The sequence below is a fragment of the Podarcis vaucheri genome, assembly GCF_965113315.1.
Source record: "Podarcis vaucheri genome assembly, chromosome: 9".
Taxonomy (NCBI): Eukaryota; Metazoa; Chordata; class Lepidosauria; order Squamata; family Lacertidae; genus Podarcis; species Podarcis vaucheri.
Window position 1 is genome coordinate 71067819 of NC_138767.1, and position 14329 is coordinate 71082147.

The following is a 14329-nucleotide window of genomic DNA, read 5'->3' on the forward strand; positions in this document are numbered from 1 at the left end:
CTGGTGGGAAGCAGTGAATTTTTGGGACATTTGGTTAGAGTTAAGGTGCATCTCCATTTATGATTGACTTGTAGAAATAATACCATATTATCACAATTTGGTGACAGCAGTCACAAAATTAAAAGACGCCTGCTTCTTGGGAGAAAAGCAATGACAAACCTAGACTTAAAAAGCAGAGACATCACCTTGCCAACAAAGGTCTGTATAGTTAAAGCCATGGTTTTCCCAGTAGTGATGTATGGAAGTGAGAGTTGGACCATAAAGAAGGCTGATCGCCGGAGAATTAATACTTTTGAATTATGGTGCTGGAGGAGACTCTTACGAGTCCCATGGACTGCAAGAAGATCAAACCTCTCCATTCTTAAGGAAATCAGCCCTGAGTGAGCACTGGAAGGACAGATCCTGAAGCTGAGGCTCCAATACTTTGGCCACCTCATGAGAAGAGAAGACTCCCTGGAAAAGACCCTGATGTTGGGAAAGATGGCGGGCACAAGGAGAAGGGGACGACTGAGGACGAGATGGTTGGACAGTGTTCTCGAAGCTACGAACATGAGTTTGACCAAACTGCGGGAGGCAGTGGAAGGCAGGAGTGCCTGGTGTGTTCTGGTCCATGGGGTCACAAAGAGTCGGACACGACTAAACAACAACATCATCACAAGAATGCCACAAGCCCCATGACCTCATTTCAAGGTAGCAGAACCTGGCCTCACAGCTGGTGTACCCTTTGAGTTCTCAGCCCTCAGAGATTTGGAGTGAGCATAACAGTATGCCATTCTAAAAAGTAAACATAACCTAATTTAATGGTATTTTAATAGGAGTATATTACACACACTCTTGTCCATTGTGTTGTTTTTTTAAATTTCTGTCCCTGAGACATAATATGTTGTAAGCAACTAATCAAGGTAATAAATAATAATACCAGCATCACTCGCATATTATGGTCTGTCGCATCTGCTGTTTTATTTTGTTCTGTCTGCCTTTCGGGACTCATCAAAGCAGCAGTTTTTGGCTTTGAAAAAGGCGGAACAATGCTTTTGCCATACTGCTGCAATGCCCTCTTCTGGCTCAGTAGAGCAGCACCATAAATTTACTGCTGTTAACTGTTTGGTACGCCAAACTACAAACAAAAAAAACAAAAAAACCCAAGGGCACTTCCTCACACCTGAAACAGCACATTTTTCAAATCCATTTTTTTGTATGCTGAAGCCCTCCATGCATCCACGGCTATCCCATTTCTTCACGGTCCCCACATATCGCTGTACCAGAACCAAATATTTTTCCCATTTGTGCATTAGAGCTAAAGCCATGTTGCTTATTTTATTTTTATATATGTTTTTATTGTTTTTTGCACGTTTTCCAAACATCCCATCTTATACAGTATAACAAACCTTTGACTATCACAACTGTCAGGGCTGCTTCCAGATCCCAGCTCACAGAGGATCACGCTAGCCAGCATTCACTTTATAAAAGTCTTTATTGAGTTACAGTTTCCAATTCCAAGCTGCAGCGTGCAGCCCTACGTCTTATAAGCTAGACCGGCGAAGCTCCGTCTGAGTCCCCGCCTCCTGTACACCAACTTAATACCCTAGCCTTACTCCACCTTTTCCGCCTGACCGTTCTTCTCTGGGTCCCTCTGCCCCCCGTGGTCTCTTCCTTCCGGGACTCTTCTGACGCTGACCCCCCGGACCCTTCTGTCTCCTTGCGGCGGGCTTTAGGACCTGGCTCCCTTTCCGGGCTGCTTACTGTGCCGCCTTCCTGTGCATTTGAACTTGGCGCGCGCGCCCAACCTTTCCGCTTGACCGTTTCTTCGCTCTCCGATGGAGGTGTGGCCACTCCTGACTCATGCCCTCCCCCCTGCGGCGAGCCGCCGGATCCCGATGCCTGGCGCCCTTCCTCCCCACTGCGCTCTGTTGGGGACGTTGGCCCCGATTTCCAACTGCTGCTCTCTGAACCCCCTTTTGTCCCTTCTTCCTGGGGTGTCCCCCTAAGCTCCCCCCTTGCTCTGGTCACTGGCGCTCCTTTCTGTGAATCTTCCGATTCACTGGAAAGACTCGGAGATCTCGGGTCGTCGTCATCGCTCATCTTTCCTTCGGACTCCTCCCCCTCGCTCTCTGTTTCCTCCCTTGCCCTTGCCCTCGCCTCTGCTCCTGAACCCCTGACAACAGCCTAGGACTTCTGTCAACCTCGACTAATGGTTTTCTAACTTTCTTTCTGATTTTGCATTTTATTTTAATAGTTATTGCTATAAAATCCAAATCCTAAATAAACTTCTTCTTGGTCCTTTTTTTGCAATAATTCATATAGTTCTCCTTACAAAACTTCTTGCAACCCTAAAAGCAATGTCAATTGATTACAATTGTCTTTCAAATATATCATAATTTTTCAGGAATTTCAGGAAAGATCAAACCAAATTTCAGGAAAGTCTGGTCTTGCTGGTTCCAAATTTTCCCAGGTTATTTCGCCAACTCGGCATAGTCCATCAGTTTTATCTGCCACTCTTTAGTTGGTAGTTCTTCTTGCTTCCATCGCTGGGCTGATAGTATTCTTGCTGCAGTGGTCGCATATAAAAACAATTTTTTCTATCATGCTTGTAAATCTCTGTACCTACTATACCAAGTAAAAGCGCTTCTGATTTTTTTGCAAATGTATATTTCAATATTTAAAAAATCTCATTATAAATCATTTCCCAGAAGTCCTTTACTTTCTTACATTCCCACCACATATGGTAAAAAGTACCTTCTTTTTCCTTAAATTTCCAGCATTTGTTATTTGTTTTGTACATGTTGCTCATTTTAAAAACCCTGCCCAGGGACCCTTTCGCAAGCAGCCCCATAAAACCCACTGACGCTTCCTTCTATCACTAATTCCAGTGGAAATAAGAAAAAGGCAACCCTCTCTGCTTGCCCCTCTATTTTTTTTCATGCATTTTCAGCTCGTGTAATTAGAAGCATTGAATAAACACCAAGATAAAATCTCGGCTGAAACGATACCCAAGTTTTGTATTCCATCACCTAGCTACTCCCAAGTTTCTGTTAACCAGCAAATTTCTGTCAGCAACTGTTATATTGGACGCAATCTTAGCTCTTCAGCTAGAGCGGGCAATTAGGCGTACTCACTGAGAAGAATTTACAGCTCTGTTCCTATGAGAATCTACAGAAAGCCCTATATATTTAATATTTAATACCCTGTTTAACCCGTGAAGTGTTTATCATGTCTCGCCAATGGTCTACTGTCTAATTTAGTCAGTGTCTAATGCAGTCAGCATTACAATCAGGAATTTTTTCTTTTCTTTTGAGGGAAAGAATGACATGCTTGGCTCTGACCTATAATAATAAGCACCCATGAAATTAAAAGACGCCTGCTTCTTGGGAGAAAAGCAATGACAAATCAAGACAGCATCTTAAAAAGCAGAGACATCACCTTGCCAACAAAGGTCCGTATAGTTAAAGCTATGGTTTTCCCAGTAGTGACGTATGGAAGTGAGAGCTGGACCATAAAGGCAGCTGATCGCCAAAGAATTGATGCTTTTGAATTATGGTGCTGGAGGAGATTCTTGAGAGTCCCATGGACTGCGAGAAGATCAAACCTATCCATTCTGAAGGAAATCAGCCCTGAGTGCTCACTGGAAGGACAGATCCTGAAGCTGAGACTCCAATACTTTGGCCACCTCATGAGAAGACTCCCTGGAAAAGACCCTGAGGTTGGGAAAGATGGAGGGCACAAGGAGAAGGGGACGACAGAGGACGAGATGGTTGGACAGTGTTCTCATAGCTATCAGCATGAGTTTGACCAAACTGCGGGAGGCAGTGGAAGACAGGAGTGCCTGGCGTGCTCTGGTCCATGGGGTCACGAAGAGTCGGACACGACTAAACAACAACAATTTATTATTTATACCCCGTCCATCTGGCTCGGTTTCCCCAGTCACTCTGGGCAGCCCCCAACCAAATATTAAAAACACGATGAAACTTCAAACATTAAAAACTTCCAGCACATCATAGCTATGCGCTGAGATGGTTGCACGCATACTGAAAATCACGCTCCGTGTGTTTTGTCACCATTCGCTCAGCAAACGGCAGATGTGGTCAGAAAACCAGCTCCCTGCAAGGCCCTTCCCACCTGGCCTACTATGTTAAATATGTATTCTGTAGTTGACCTCCTGTGTAATGTTTTATTCTGAAATCTTTAAGATAATATTTTAGTTTTCTGTCACGTTGCTTTGACTGTATACTCTATATTTGACTTACTTCAGATGGTTTTATTTATGTTTTATTGATTTAATGTGCCGTAAACTGCTTTGAGATTTTTCTTAAAAATATAAAGGGGTATAGGAATTTAATAAATAAATAAATAAAACCACAGGGACGCATTGTAGAAATTTTCTTTTGAGCCTTCTTCCTCTATGCACTATTGCTCTCAAGCCTTTGTATTTCAAAACTTTACCTCGGTATTTCCAAACTTCTGATAGCAACGGCCCTTTTTTAAAAAAATTGAAAATGGTAAAAATGCATTGCTCTTGCATCCTAATTGATTTACCTTTAGAGCCTGTGAAAGCTATTCACCGTGGTGAAGTCCACCCTCAGTTTCTGTACAAATGTTCTGTTCTGAATGTTGTTGCTCCTGCTTCCAAGGCAAGAGGCCCAGAAGCGATGCTTTATACAAGAATGCAACAGGCAAACTTCTCCTAGGATATGCAGTTGTGCTGTATCTGCACTGAGCGAGTGAAGAAATGCTTTCATCCCTAGCCCCTAGCAGAGAAATTTGCCCATCCCCAGAGCAGAGGGTGATTGGAAGGAGGTAACAGAGTTGCATTCCCTCTATGAAGGGGTGCTTTAGGAGCACAGAAGACTTTAAATTTAATATATTTCTCATGGTATGCAAGCAGTTTTCTCACACTGCACTAGAACGCCCTCCACAACTTGTAATTACAGTGGTACCTCGGGTTACATATGTTTCAGGTTAAATACGCTTCAGGTTACAGACTCTGCTAACTCAGAAATATTGCTTCAGGTTAAGAACTTTGCTTCAGATGAGAACAGAAATCGTACTCCGGCGGCGCAGCAGCAGCGGGAGGCCCCATTAGCTAAAGTGGTGCTTCAGGTTAAGAAGAGTTTCAGGTTAAGAACGGACCTCCAGAATGAATTAAGTACTTAACCCGAGGTACCACTGTACTGCCAATGCCAAAAAGGTGAAATTCTAAGTGAAATTCAATTTTAAACTTGTTTTCAGGCTCAGTTTGGCTCATAGCCCACTTCTGAATTTTGGAATGGGGCAATTTACGCTACCTTAATTTAAGATGGCACCAGTTCCACCAGTTTCCGACACGGTGAGGATTGCTCTGCCCAGTTGTAATATCAGGCAGAGATCAGAGCTTGCCACGGTTTGTCCAGACCACAGAATTATCTATATTGTTCGGACTTCTGTCATAAGGGAAGCTGGCTCAAGACAGATGACAGCTGAAATTGTCACACTAGGACTTTCTAGCCAATATTTGTGACGGCTTTGCTGTCTTAAATCCCGCCTCCCCCAAATACTAACATCAGTTTTACTGATATGGGATGAGAGAAATAACTGCTAGAGTCAGAACTTTTTATAGAAAACTTTAGCAGAGCTACGTTGTCATCCTATATATGCAAATCTCTCAATCTATGATTCACAATTCACAAGCTTTTGCCAGTAGTAAAAGAGGAAGACTCATTTTATTTTAAATTTAATATTTAGCGTGCTTCTAGGTGTGTGTGTGTGTGTGTGTGTGTGTGTGTGTTGGAAAGACATCTTTTAAACATTATGGGACAAAGGCAATATGTGAAAAAATTCAGAGCTGTCTGCACTATTTGATCCTAAACAACCCAAAGTTCATACATTCCTTTGATCTACAAATCCTTTTCAACTACAAGTACATTTAAATTTAACTACAGAACACAAGTGAATTAATGATTGCTGTGGGAAATGATTGACAATACAAGTTTCTCAAGACCAGCTACACCTTTTCCACCTTTACAACTACTTCTAAAGAGGAATCTCTGCCGTGTCTAGTGAAGCAATAAATGTTTATTATTCTTCAGCTCATGATAACACTTTAACCACCGTCTTTTTAAGGCTAGCCTATGGAAACTGTAGGTCTAGCCATCAGTTCGGTCCAAAACAAACAAAGTCGATAAGTGCGCACTATTAACTTTGCCCTTGATGCTTATCTGCAGAGATGATTTAAGAAGACAATAATCCGAGTGCATTCTAGGACACACACACAGCAGAACCACCTGAAAGAATGGCTGCAATCCTATATAAATTTATTTGTATAAAATCTCTTTTAATTTCTCTCTCTCTCTCTCTCACACACACACACACACACATACACAGTGGTACCTCAGGTTAAGTACTTAATTCGTTCCGGAGGTCTGTACTTAACCTGAAACTGTTCTTAACCTGAAGCACCACTTTAGCTAATGGGGCCTCCCGCTGCCGCCGCGCCGCCGGAGCACAATTTCTGTTCTCATCCTGAAGCAAAGTTCTTAACCTGAGATACTATTTCTGGCTTAGTGGAGTGTGTAACCTGAAGCATCTGTAACCTGAAGCGTATGTAACCCGAGGTACCACTGTATGTGTGTGTGTGTATATATATATTTTATTATATATATATATATATATAATATATATATATATATATAATAAAGGCAATGGTCTGGGTTATTACTATTGATCTCCAGCGCAGAATACAGTGGTGCCTCGCAAGACGAAATTAATTCGTTCTGCGAGTTTTGCCGTCTAGCGAATTTTTCGTCTTGCGAAGCACGGTTTTAACGGTTTAACAAAGTCGCGAAAAGTTTTCGTCTTGCGATGCAAATCGAAAACAAAAAAACCTTTCGTCTAGCGAGTTTTTTGTCTTGCGAGGCATTCGTCTTGCAAGGTACCACTGTATGTATTTATTTACATTATTGTATTTTAATATTTTGCTGGAAGCCGCCCAGAGTGGAAACCCAGCCAGATGGGTGGGGTATAAATAATAAATTTATTATTATTATTATTATCATCATCATCATCAACATCATATATTAAATCATAATGTAACATGACCACTTTCTCTGCAGACCCTGGGGGGAGAGCACCAATAGTAGAAGGTCCAGTAAATCAAAGTTCTGGATGATGTTTTAGAAAATACTGCTAAAAGTTCTCTGCTTTTGCAGAAGACTGGTTCTGCTTAATGTGCATGTGGTACATCCTAAAATAACAGCAAAACACTTTTGGGGGCAAGGAGTTGACTTCTGAGCAACAGGCAAACATTTCATTGTTTTATAGATTTTTGTTTCACATTTGAAAGCTTTTTAAAAAAAACACCCACCTTAGACTATAAATTTTAGAAAACACCTAGACTAGTGGTTCCCAACTTTTGGGCATGCCCAACTAAGTATCTCTAAAATCCTGATATCCCCCCCCCCCATGACATATACAGTGGTACCTCGGGTTAAGAACTTAATGCGTTCTGGAGGTCTGTTCTTAACCTGAAGCACCACTTTCACTAATGGGGCCTCCTGCTGCTGCCGCGCTGCCAGAGCCTGATTTCTGTTCTTATCCTGAAGCAAAGTTCTTAACCCAAGGTAATATTTCAGGGTTAGCCTGTAACCTGTATGTAACCAGAGGTATCACTGTAATTCTTATTATTCAAACAGTGAACTCCTATTCACGTGGAGGGAGCCTAAAAGGCCATTAACTTGGTCTAAACAAGCTTCCAATTACCTCCCTAAAAAATAAAATGGCCTTGCTGTGGGGCGTGTGGGAACCACGGACCTAAACTACAAATTAGTAAAATGTGGAATCAAAAGCACAAACCGCAACACCGTCACTGCAGAAAAAATATCACTGTTTAATTTACCATCCATTACAAATACAGATGGAAAATGCCACGTTTAAAGCCCATTTCTCATGTTGCAGTGGGACTGGAAGGGAAGCGTTGGAACCACAACACTGTCTTAAGTTTAAAGGGCAGATATGTGTTTGCAGGATGAACTGGCTGCATATGGGTGTGTTTTCTTCCAGCGCTGTACTTATTCAGGGAACTCAGAAGCAAGAAGCAGCACTGGGAAACACTGGGAAAAGAAAGGAAGAGTCAGGGATGCTTCCATACCCACAAAAGCCTTTTATAAACTAGTCTGGGAGAGTAAAGCCATATTCCTCCTTTTTCTCTACAACACGTAAGAGCCTGGACAGAAACACTGACCATCAAATAGGTTAGGGAACTGAGATCTGCCTTCATCTCAAGCCCTCCCAGCTCCCTTTTCCTCTTCCTGGAGTGGAGAAGTGGTTTCGTGTTGCATCCCTACTGGTGCTTATAGTTTGTTTCCTCCTAAACGAACCATAATCGGGGGTGCTAATCCAGCCACTCGGTTGTTTATTTCCCTGCTCCCGGAAGGGAAGAGCGAAATTAGGCTTAAGACGCAAGCACCAGCTTGCAGCTCCTGTACAAGCTAATTCCCCTCAGAATAGTTTATGGCCAGAGTTTTGCCCACCTGCAGCTAATGAACCGGGAGTTTTGTCTCACGCATTGAGACTCGATTCCTGTTCTCCTGTTTCATCTGCTAATTCAGCAGAGCCAGCAAGGACACTCTCTTCCTGGTTGCTCGTAGACGGGCGGGGCTCCTCTTCGCCCGCGCTTGCCTGAGAGACCATTTCTTCCTCTTCTTCCTCCTCCGCCTCTCCATCATCTTCCACGTCCATTTCAAACACTCGGATGTGCCGGAGGTTCGAACTTAGCTAAGGGAACATTTTAAAGATAGGTCTTATTTTACTGATCCGATAGCTGCCTTTATGGGCCAAGCCCATCCAAGGCAGCGACAAAAATATAAACGTTCAAAACGTAGTACAACATATAGTACAATATTGTTTCGGGGTTTCAAACTGTTGGTGCTGACCTTTAAAGCCCTAAACGGCCTCAACACAGTATACCTGAAGGAGTGTCTCCACCTCCATTGTTCAGCCGGTCACTGAGGGTCCAGCGCCGAGGGCCTTCTGGCGGTTCCCTCGCTGCAAGAAGCAAAGCTACAGGGAACCAGGCAGAGGGCCTTCTCAGTAGTGGCACCTGCCCTGTGGAACACCCTCCCACCAGATGTCAAAGAGGACAACTACCAGACTTTTAGAAGACATCTGAAGGCAGCCCTCTTTAGGGAAGCTTTTAATGTTAGATGCATTACTGTATTTTAATATTTAGTTGGAAGCCGCCCAGAGTGGCTGGGGAAGCCCAGCTAGATGGGCGGGGTATAAATAATAAATTATTATTATTATTATTATTATTATTATTATTATTACTTAGCCAAGATCTTTAATGCTAAATCTAAAGTTGCCTGATCTATTCATTGGTGATTACCTATTGTATATGTTTATCTATTATATGTATTATTATATTATATTATATTATATTATATTATATTATATTATATTATATTATATTATATTATATTATATATATTGTATATGATTGTATATTGTATATGATTATATATTGTATGTGTTTGAATTATCAATGTGTTTAGATGACATCATATGATTCTACTGTTTTAACTTATGCCAATAAAGGCTAGAAAAGAAAATATGTTAAATATTTTGAATAATTGATACACAAATGATTGGCAGACAGGGAAGTGAAAGTTTCATTTATCTTTTAATCTGCTTTTTCTTTTTCCTTTTCTCTTTGTTTTTTATGATGGTTATTTTCTATATTGCTCTATTAATGTAATTTACATAAAATAAGTTACGTACAGATACGTGGCGGTCAGAAGGGAGGGGTCTGTGAGGGAGGCAGGAAAGAGTGGGTTTTTCTCAGGGGGTGAGACTGAGGAAAACTTCCCAGGTGGGAGCTGGGAAGACTCACTCCTTTGCATGTGGACTGAAGATTAGGGTAGAATTAGAATAGAGGGATCTATATACAGTGGTACCTCGGTTTTCAAACTGTTCCAGAAGACCGTTTGAAAACCGAAGTGCAAAGGGAAGTCTGCAATTTCAATGGGGAAAATTGGGGAAAAAACTCAGTGGAAGCTTCTGAAAAGCATTCGAAAATGGAAGCAATTACTTCCAGGTTTTCAGCGTTCAAAAACCGAAACATTTGGCTTCAGAGATGCTCGAAAACTGAGGTACCACTGTATATAATTGTGTTTATATCTATTGTCTATTTCTCCTCTCTTTTCTTCCTTCCTCTGCCTTCCTCTCTTTTCTTTTGTCGTTTCTCTTTCTTCCTTTTCATTTCGTTTGTTCTCGATATAATTTTATTGTGTTGTGAAAACTGTAACAATTTCTGAGTAAAAAATGTAGTACAATGATCATAAAACTTCAGAATCAAAGAAATACAATACATCACTTCAACCTACATAAAAAGAATTTGCAAAGCAATAGCAAAGAATTTTTGTTCTCCACATCTTCACTGCAGCAGAATACTGTTCCTGTACCAATAGAGATGATAACTGAACTATTTTTACTATATAGGTTAATGCTCTTCATTGCTGAGGGAGTCAGTCCAATATCTTCACTCATGACCCCAGAAAAACAAGGCCTGCAGTCCTATACAAAATGACTTGAGAACGACTCCCAGTCAACACAGTGGTGTCAACGGGTCAAATGCAAAATCTATCCATGAGATACTCACCACACAGGAAACTTTTCGGATGCCATTTACAGCAACATACTGGGCTTTCATGTTCTCCAAAACCCTCCACTGACCCTCGATGGTGACAGACTGTGTAGGAATGTCCTCACATTGCATATCCAATCTAGTTAAGACCAGAGAAGAAAGATGCTAAGACTACAAATTCCTTGTTAACTCCAAATGGAAATTTGAAACTTCACTCCAAGCATCCCTAACCTGCAGCCCTCCAGATGTTTTGGCCTACAACTCCCATGATCCCTAGCTAACAGGACCAGTGGTAAGGGATGATGGGAATTGTAGTCCAAAACATCTGGAGGGTCGAAGGTTGGGGATGCCTGCTTTAGTCTATGACCTAGGTTTCATCACATACCGTATTTTTCGCTCTATAAGATGCACCAGATCATGAGTCAAGGGTCCCTTTGCCTTTACTGTACATGGAGGCGTCTTATACACAGAAAAATACGGTATGTAGAAGGAAGCTACTTTAAAAGCTACCTACAATGGCATTTAGGAAAGTTAAGAGCCACGCTTGACCCAAGAGAAACAACATTTTGCCATTTACTTGGGAATGTGCAGTCATTTCAGTTCAGCTGTTTCTAATAGCCTAGGTAAAGGTAAAGGGACCCCTGACCATTAGGTCCAGTTGTGGCCGACTCTGGGGTTGTGGCGCTCATCTCGCTTTATTGGCCGCAAGAACTGGCGTACAGCTTCCGGGTCATGTGGCCAGCATGACTAAGCCGCTTTCTGGTGAACCAGAGCAGCGCACGGAAACGCCGTTTACCTTCCCGCCGGAGCGGTACCTATTTATCTACTTGCACTTTGACGTGCTTTCGAACTGCTAGGTTGGCAGGAGCAGGGACTGAGCAATAGGAGCTCACCCTGTCGCGGGGATTTGAACCGCCGACCTTCTGATCGGCAAGTCCTAGGCTCTGTGGTTTAACCCACAGCGCCACCCGCGTCCCTTTCTAATAGCCTGCATCCTTCTTAATGCAAAAGGATTCAGATAAAAACTGGAAGTCCAATCCATACCTTTGAGCAGAATTCCAGCTGAATTCCAAACCCTGGTTTTCCTTGGTATATACGGATGACAATGGCAACTGGGCCAAAATCCTCTCCTTTCCCTCTTGTTCTGAATTCTCCGCAAGGATTACTGTGATCGTTTCGTCGTCGTAGAAATGGGCATCGAGGCAACTGTAACAACTATAAGCAAGATAAGGCGAAAGCTTTCTAGTTGTGGTCAAGGAAGTGATGCACACCAAGAAAACCATTCAGTGCGGAAATGTATTTTGCTGCAATACTCCTGCTGTTTTACCGTATGAAGGGGAAATGTGTGTACGTCCTATGGAGCGAGTGCAGGGAGGAGGCAGGCAGGAAAAGCCCCCAAAAGCCGCACACAAGCTCCGCGCAGCTCTTGCGGGATTTCCCTCAGGAGGGACAAGGGACTGACGCAGCCAGTCAGTCCCTTCTCCCTCCTCGTAGAAAAGTCCACAGGAGCCCCCGCTCCTTAAAGGGTGCACGGCTCCTGTGGGCTTTTGCGGGAGGTGGGGGTATTGCCATAGCCACGCGCCACCTCTCCAGCCGGGAGAGGGTGCGTGGGGCTAAAGAAGCCATAGCTCTGGGCTTCCCCGGCAGCCCCGAGAAGCTCACAGAGCAACGGGAAGGCTGCGCACCTTTCCGCTGCTCCCCGACCTGCTCTTTGGGGCTGGTAGTGGGCTTTCCCCCGCCAGCCCCAAAGAGCAGGTCGAAAGGAATCTGAAGCCTGGAGAGAAAGAGGGGTCGGTGCGCACCGACCCCTCCCGCTCTCCAGGCTTCCAAGGTAGCCGCCTGAAGGCGACTGAACGCACTTTAAACGGCACCTTGTTTTAGAGGGGGGAAACAGGGGGGTGAATTCTCCCCCTCTGCGCAGCGCCTCCTGCCGCTTCGCTGAAGGGATGCTGGGCAGAGAGGGGTTTTTTTTTTTTTCTTGTTCTCCCCTCTCTAAAACAAGGTGCGTCCTATGGTCGGGTGCGTCCTATAGAGCGAAAAATACGGTGCTGGATATTTTGCTATAGCATCATGATCTCCGGCCACCACAAGCCAGAGACTGGTTTGTTTCGCCTCCAACAACCCACTTTCTGAAGCCAAGGAAGGGGAGAAGCGGGATAGTTCAGGAGATACAGCAGGAGCCTCTTAATTTCAGTGTTGTGGGTTCAAATCCCATGTTGGGCAAAAGATTCCTGCATTGCAGAGATTTGGACTAGATCACCCTCGGGGTTCCTTTCAACTCTACAGTTCCAGGATTCGATGATTCTTGTGGTTTGCGTGACACAATTTAGGTAACATTAAGCCAAGGATTGTGGTTTGTTTCCTCCCAGTGCTAGGGAAGATGAGCAAAGCATGTGTGGCTTGCCTATTTATGGTAAATCACTGCTTATGACTAACTATGGTCAATGTGGCCTACATCAGAACAAACGTTTGCAAGCAGCTCAGAACAAAACATTGATCATTCCCTAAAATCTTGCCATCCTTCTTTTTTAGAATCAAGGTAACTTGCCTAATCAAGTTACAGTGGTACCTTGGTTCTCAAACACCTTGGTTCTCAAACTCCAAAAACCCAGAAGTAAGTATTCTGGTTTCCGAACGATTTTTGGAAGCCGAACGTCCGATGCGGTTGTCAGCAATTGTTTCCGGGGCGCCTGCACCAATCATAAGCTGCGCCTTGGTTCTCAAACATTTTGGAAGTCAAACGGACTTCCGGAACGGATTAAGTTTGGCGTTTTTGTTTTTGCTATTTATTTTGCAATTTTGTTTTTGAGGCTTTTGGGGTTAATTTCTTTTTGTGACTGTGTGGAACCCAGTTTAGCTACTGATTGATCGATTGATTGACTGTGTGAGTGCAGAAATGGATAAAAGCCCCCTATCCAAACAATGACTATCATCACTGCAGGGAAGAAAAAAATTAAATTTTCATTTTTATCACCTACAATACTGTCTTATTTATTTTATAGTACAGTGCATTGATTACTGCTTTCATTTTATGGATGAATGGTCTCGTTAGATAATAAAATTCATGTTAAATTGCTGTTTTAGGGGTTGTTTTTAAAAGACTGGAACGGATTAATTCGTTTTGCATTACTTTCTAAGGAACACTTTGGTTTTGGAATGGACATCCGGAACAGATTAAGTTTGAGAACCAAGGTGCCACTGTATAATTTGGTGAAATTACTATCTGGCTAGCTTTTGAAAGTTAGGCATTTTTAGATATACCAACCTCGTCCCTGAATTTTCATTAATACTGATGTTTAGAAAATTTCCAAAATCTACAGCGAGTAGCCCATTATCAGCAGACCTAAGGGTGGAAAAAGTTACCATATGAACCAAATCTTTGGTATTTTATGCAGACATTACATGATATGTGAAAATGCACAGCTAAATCAATGAAACTGTTATCTAGGCCCGTGCCATGCAATGAAAGTGGCTTTGCAGAACTACATCTAGATGTAAACAAAAAATTATAATTAAAACAAATCCAACGGAAAGCTTAAAATACACCTTTTATTCTATCATACCTTGAAGTGTCTGTATGCCTCTTCAATATGTATATTTTAGATATGGAGCTTTCTAACATCGTGAACAAAACGTAATGCAAATTGGATGATTTATCATTCCACCTGCAATGATAATTTGGATACCCGTAAGTAAAAAATAAACCGTAACACCTGG

General features: G+C 42.7%; 1 protein-coding gene across 1 annotated transcript in view; it reads right to left on the reverse strand.

Annotated features, from left to right (window-relative positions):
• Window positions 1-7840: 7840 nt before the first annotated feature.
• ANAPC4 (anaphase promoting complex subunit 4) overlaps window positions 7841-14329 on the reverse strand; it is a 34095-nt gene continuing 27606 nt past the window's right edge. The window contains exons 25-30 of the mRNA XM_082237373.1: window positions 14176-14277; window positions 13878-13955; window positions 11657-11827; window positions 10628-10751; window positions 8502-8745; window positions 7841-8071 (exon numbers count right to left, since the gene is read on the reverse strand). Of these exons, the coding sequence (XP_082093499.1) occupies window positions 8530-8745; window positions 10628-10751; window positions 11657-11827; window positions 13878-13955; window positions 14176-14277 (691 nt within the window). The 3' untranslated portion in view covers window positions 7841-8071; window positions 8502-8529. The remainder of the gene's footprint in view (window positions 8072-8501; window positions 8746-10627; window positions 10752-11656; window positions 11828-13877; window positions 13956-14175; window positions 14278-14329) is intronic.